This window comes from Micropterus salmoides, unplaced genomic scaffold (genome assembly GCF_014851395.1).
Source record: "Micropterus salmoides isolate LMB-PRFRI ecotype aquatic unplaced genomic scaffold, ASM1485139v1 Ms_hic_scaffold_4, whole genome shotgun sequence".
Taxonomy (NCBI): domain Eukaryota; kingdom Metazoa; phylum Chordata; class Actinopteri; order Centrarchiformes; family Centrarchidae; genus Micropterus; species Micropterus salmoides.
The window spans coordinates 29,627,725-29,634,213 of record NW_024043372.1 but is presented as its reverse complement, the minus strand read 5'-3'; the positions used below and the strand labels follow the sequence as shown (position 1 = coordinate 29,634,213).

Genomic DNA, 6,489 nt, shown 5'->3' with positions numbered 1-6,489 from the left:
CTTCATATTTTTTGCTTCAAATGCAGTTATCTCACTACTGGATGGCTTGCAATGACATTTGGTACAACCATTCATGTTCCTCTAAAAATGAGTCATAATAATTCAACTCATGACATTCCCATCAGCCTCAGCTGTAGGCCAACTTTGTATTAGTGCTAATTAGAAAATGTTGGCTTGCTAACACGCAAAATTTGAATGTGGTTATGCCTGTTGAATATCAACATATGAACACCACTGCTAACATCACTATGTTAGCTTTTAGCTCAAAGCAGCTTTGTAACTCTGTGCAGCTTTACAGAGCCACCAGCTTGGCTGTAGACATTAGTGCTTTTATTTTACACTGGGGGGGTCGAAGGACTACTTGTAATGGTGTCACAAAACCAGAGCATTATTTACCAACTTTGCAGTTCACCGCTGGACTACAGACATGGTTTAGCCTCTTTTAGCTCATTGTTTTTTTGCTTATAGCACACGACTTTATTGTTTTAGTTCATTGTCACCGGTCTCATCAATACCATTTATAGGTGCAGCAGGCAGCTGTTTTTAGTGAAAAAGACTTGATGAACCAGCTACAACACCTGGCCAGCACCAAACAGCAGACAGACAGATTTAGCATCTAGCAGGTGTACACAGAAAAGCATTTTGCTAAAAGACACATATATATACCCCGTGGAGGCCAAAAGAAGAGTGACTAATGAACATTCATCAAGTCGCCAGAAATACAACTTCAAATTAATGGTAATGTTACTCATGTCCTTTTATATCAATGTTGCGCCTATAGCTTCTTGCCCTTTTTCACTGCATTTTGAATTGTCATAATGGGAAAACCACTGGTATTACTTTAAATGATGGCTCTGTCCTACTTAAACTCCCAAATAACCTATGAGAATGAGCCAGCATGCCCACCACAGGACCCTCAAACCAAGTGCTCTTCCCACTGTGACATGTAAAAATGTCAGTGAAAAGGGGCTGTTTAATACGGTAACTATAATCAGGTAGTGTACAGGTGTTGCTACCATACAGATGCGACAATGCTTGGCAAGTGGTAAAATAAATCTGACTTTGTCCAATGGAAACACTTAGAGGAAAGTTGCATCCAGTAGAAGTGACTCATGACTTGATGGTGGTCTCGATCGAGGTTTTATGTCCCCACAATGACCGCTGTAGCCACTACTTTAGAGCTGTCAAGACACTGAACTTTTGCCTGCCTCATAGGTGTCGTTCCTCCTGGCTTCCCTCCTCTGGTGAAATGTGTGCATGTATTGCTGTCTAACGGGTAAAGAAGCAAATCCCCGACTTGTGCTGCGTGTGGTGTGCATATTCAAGTGTTTGCTTTTTTTTCATGCATACAGTGCTCCTGATCAAAGGCAAATTACAGTACACCTCATGGTAAGAATAATGCAGTTTTAAGAGTGACTCATTCACTTTTAAGGGAAAAAATGGCACTCTGGAAGCTGCCTCAGACTGAGCCAATAAAATAGTTATACTGTCCTAAGAAATGCATGCGGAAATGTCGTCTTTGCCTGTTGCACTGTTGAATGATTCATTTCAAACTTTGTGTGCTGTCGTTCAGTCATGGTTATTTCAAAATGGAGATACTATCCAGACCTTGTGGTCAGTGTTTTTATTCAAATCTTCCTTTGGAATATGTTACAAATTGTAGACATTCAGTTTTTCTTACCCAAAAATAACAATGGGGAAAGTCATTGTTATATCCGTATTGAGTCTGCAAAAGAAGTGTGCTTTAATTTTTGTAACTCTCATAAATGAAGGCATTGCTTTAAATATGAAGGCAGGTGTTTTGAGTCCGTTTGATGGAGGGCACACTGGAGGCTGGAGGACACAGATAATGCTTCCTCCACATCACAGCGAGGTCGTCACACAGTGGCGAAACTACTTCACGCAGGTGTAGATCCGAGGATTGTAGCGAGCTGAGCTCTTTCGCAGAGAGGCAAAGCAGTGTCAGAAACAGCTGGTACCTTGCAACATTGGCATATGGCACCCAGTGAACAAGGAAGTCCATGTGTGTGACTACACGCTTGGCCCTCTGGGTGGTCTCAGGAGACCCAAGAAAAAACAGCCTCAGACATTTCAGTAAATGCCCCAAAACCACAAATGTTTACATTCAAGTGGCAAAGCCCTCTTGCAACTGTAGTAAGTATGACTCCTGTCCATTAGGTGCAAAGTAAAGTCTGCATAAGGAAGAGGTCAGGGCGCATGGAGGGGTTCGACAAAGTGGGACTTTGACTTCCCGTTTCCTACCAACAGTCAACGTGGCTTTCTTTTAATCATGGCCCCTATAATTCCCCAACCATAATCAAGTGGTTACTATTGCAACCATGACGACGAAGGTCCCCTAACCTTAAAGGTGCAATGTGTAAGAAAAAACAATTTTAGTTTTAAACATTAAATAAATCAACAGAATGTGAACAGTTCTGACATCATGTCAAAGACGTCTATGTATTGTGTTGCAGAGATATCTACTGAAGTTAGTATGCTAACCAGCTAGCCACGGCCCATCTTGTCTTGTAATACCACTTGTTTCCCGAGAGGCGATAGTGAGTCACTGTTTGATTTGTAATGGTTTTAAAAGGCATTCAATTCAATTATGGTGTCCTGCTAATCAGAAAATGCATATGTGCTGTTCGGGAGCGCATGGACAAACAATGTATTTTGTCGTTTAATTTGGAGGACTTGTTGGGCGTTGGACTCCTGTTGGCCGGTTGCTCCCTCTTAGACTGTGCAGAGTAGAGAACAGAAGGATGTAATGGTCAAGGGGATGGTGAAACAGACAAGAAACATGTAGTTCACAAAGAACTTGTTGTTGATGGGCTTTGTGGGTAATAGTCAGCACAGCATGATCACTGCATGCATTCAAGAATGTAATGGGACCAACCAATGAGAGGTGGCACAGAGCAAGTGGATGCCATAATTGAGATGAAGAGGTCCCCTGCAACACTGTGGTTTCCCCCAAACTGTAAGTTGCTGATGGACTTACACACCACCACACACCTTTCAACAGCAAGTACCACGAGAGAGCAATCTCACCACGAAACCTGTGGTGAATCGATGCACTGGTTGTAAGAGCACAGCAATGACCGTTGTGTGTGTGTGTGTGTGTGTGTGTGTGTCATGACCCTGCAGTCCCCACTGTGTGTCTGTGTTGTCATCAAAGTCAGAGAGGAAATCAGTCATGTGTGCAGCACGGGTCTACAGGCAAACATGCTTCAAAGCTCTACCTTCCTTTCAGCACCATTTCTTTTTTTAGATTTGACAATGTCAAGTTAAATATTGATGCTCTGAAGTTGCCTTAAAGGAGTAGTGGAGGGAGGGGGAGAGTGTTACTTTGGCAACCTACAAAAGGAGTATTGAGAATTTTTAAGAGGACATCAGACAATCTATCCTTGCTTTACTATACCAGTTGTGATAGTATTACTCTTACATATAAAATGTAAGTCAAATAGGTTGTAGCCAAGCTATTGATTTATTAGTTCTGAATGTTATATAAATTCATGGACACAGAAGGTTGTGGACCTTGGATAATAGCACTTGCACTTCAAATGATGTGGACTGAATTTACAACTACCAGTGCGCAAGCTTCTTCTTTAACAAAATCCTTTGTGTGAGGCTGCGTCTCAAGGCTAAATTATTTTTGCATGCAACAATACAAACACATGCACCACATTAGAAGTCATACAAATGCAAAGGGGGATCAGGCACATTTTGTGAAAATCAATATCACTGTGTCTATAAATAAATTCCTGTGTAACCGCCATATGTAAATCGAAATTTCCTGACACATTTCTGAATGCACAACCTGCTTCATAAATATTTATGAAGTCACAGACATTTGACATCCATATGTCAATTGTATGTGGTTTGATTTGACCTCACAAATTGAATTTCTCCCTACCCATATAATAATCAATGCTGTTCTAGAGACTTAGGCAGGTTTGGAAAAATGCTGTAAAGAAAGAATTCTTTCAAAAATAGACATGTTAATAGATTATATTTATCAGTTAACAAAATGCAAATTGAGTGAACAAAAGAAAAATCTAAATCAAATCTATATTTGGTGTGACCACCCTTTGCCTTCAAAACAGCATCAATTCTTCTAGGTTCAAGTGAACATAGTTTTCAAAGCAGCAGCAGGTAGGTTGGCCCAAACAAATTGGAGATCTACCCACAGTTCTGTGGATTTAGGCAGCCTCAGTTGCTTTTCCTCTCTCTTCATGTAATCCCAGTCATGCTGTAGAAAACATTTGGGCCAATCAGATGCCTCCCAGATGGTTTTGGCATGATGAAGAAGTATCTGCCTGTACTTCTCAGCACTGAGGAGACCATTCATTTCGTCCAACCCCCAACTTCGTTTGCTGAAATGTGGCGCCTAAACTGCTTCACTGTTACCTGCAGACCCTCACTATTGTACCGCTCTCCAGCCCGCCGGCGAACAAACTCCCTTACGCTGCATCCAAATATTTCAAATTTTCAGTTTCAGTCCAGAGCACCTGCTGCCATTTTTCTGCACCCCAGTTCCGGTGTTTCCGTGCATACTTGAGTCACTTGGCCTTGTTTCCATGTCGGAGGTGTGACTGAGCTGATTGGACTGCTGGACATAATCCGATCATGAAGGGAAGTAAGCATGAGTAGTCTTTTATTTGCTGAAGTGAGTTTCTTTGGCTGACCACTGCATCTACGAGCTTCAACAGCGTATCTGGAAACCCCTGTCTAGCTTGAAATTTCTGCCTGGGAGAGACCTTGCTGAAGCAGTATAACCACCTTGTGTCTTGTTGCTGTGCTCAGTCTTGTCACGGTGTGTGACTTTTGACAGTAAACTGTCTTCTGCAGCCTCACCTTGTTAGCTGAGTTTGGCTGTTCCTCACGCAGTTGGATTCCTCCTACACAGCTGTTTCTGTTTCGGGTAAAGATTCTGTTTCAACCTAAATATTGAATTGTTGATCGTTAGCACCTGTTTAGTATAATTGTTTAATCATACACTTGATGATATGCTTACAAATCCCTGACTTTGTACGAGTGTACCTAGAAGAATTTATGTTACTTTTAAGGCAAAGGGGGTCACACCAAATGTTAATTTGATTTAGATTTTTCTTCTTACTTTAGAGCATTTTTACCACACGTGCATTACAGCGTTGCACAGTATATGCATCGTGATATTATGCATGAGTGATAGTTTTGTGATGAATATTATACCATAAATGAGTAATCATTAACTCATTATTTTCAGTCTTGTAAATCATGTGATGAAACTAGAAAGTAGAGGAATGCTGACTGAAACAAACTTAGCTATTTTCTGTTTTTCTCTTTGTAATTCAGTTGGAGCAGAAAAAAATACTAATGATCATTTTTTATTTAAAATATTAGCAGATCCACCGCCATTGGCTGACATCTCTCATGTGAATGGCTAAAATGTGGCAGGACTGCTGTCTTTGGCTCAAAGCTGTTTGAAAAATGGCTAGTGGTTGTAAAGCACTGCAGCTTCAGGCTGCTCAGAGATACTATATTTGGTCCACTGGTCTCCGATACATTCCGACCACAGCTGGTTGGCCACGGAGTGTGTTAGTGATGTGATGTTGGTGTAAAGAAGCCATCTCCTGGATTTACTTCCCTTTCAGTAACATAACTCTTACTGAATGGACTGATACTTCTCTAATTGGTCCCTTGAGTGAAAGAGCAACTCTGATTGGCCAAAGAAGTAAAAAGAGTAAAACTCTCTAGTTTGACCTGGCTGATGCAGGGGATTCAGCTGAAGAGGGTCCATCATCTTCATACTGAGTACATGAGCGCTGGTTCTGTTTTTCACTGATGAGGAGGGGGAAGAGTAGAGGTTTGATCCTGAGCTCCCAGAATACTTTGGCCTCCCCTCAAAGAGAAGAGAAGCAGGTTTTGGGACCCAAACCACAAAGTCTGAAATTGGTCAGTTGAAAACTACCACAGTACAATTTAATCTAAATTAGTTTATTTTAAATTAGGCACTGAACTACATCAGGTTATCCTGATATCTTTAAAGTAGAGCCTGAAAAGGAATTATTTAATTAATAATTTGGTTTAAGGTAAACATGTGGGTAAAAAGTAAAATGCAAACACAACAATCTTTTAATCAGTATGTATTATAATGAGCAGCCATTAAAGATAGTAAGTCATCAACACAGATGACTTATTACAGGTTACAACAAGGTGGCTGTTTATTCTGGCAATCAGAATAAACTACGCTTTATTAAGCGTATTAAATATTTCTCAGTGTGTGGTGTTTGTCAAAATGTTGTTGTCAAAATGTTAACATCTTGTGTCTGCATTTTTTAAGCCCCATGGGCAGTCAAATATTGCCATTATACAACTGAGTACCTCGAGAACAACAAATAGTAATATCCTTAGCTCTTTTTTATTTCCACTCATTCCTCTGAGTTTCATTGCATAATTAACTGTTATTATACACCATCAACAAATTTAGTAGGTATATTACTTGTCACA

At 40.5% G+C, this 6,489-nt stretch overlaps 1 protein-coding gene across 1 annotated transcript; it reads right to left on the bottom strand.

Moving 5' to 3' along the window:
- Window positions 1–569: 569 nt before the first annotated feature.
- rhol (rhodopsin, like) lies at window positions 570–4,579 on the bottom strand. Its single transcript, XM_038696209.1, is given in 6 exon segments — window positions 570–616; window positions 1,863–1,941; window positions 1,943–2,056; window positions 2,704–2,840; window positions 2,843–3,043; window positions 4,555–4,579. Coding segments are annotated over 6 exon segments (603 nt in total).
- Between the last annotated feature and the right edge of the window lie 1,910 nt (window positions 4,580–6,489).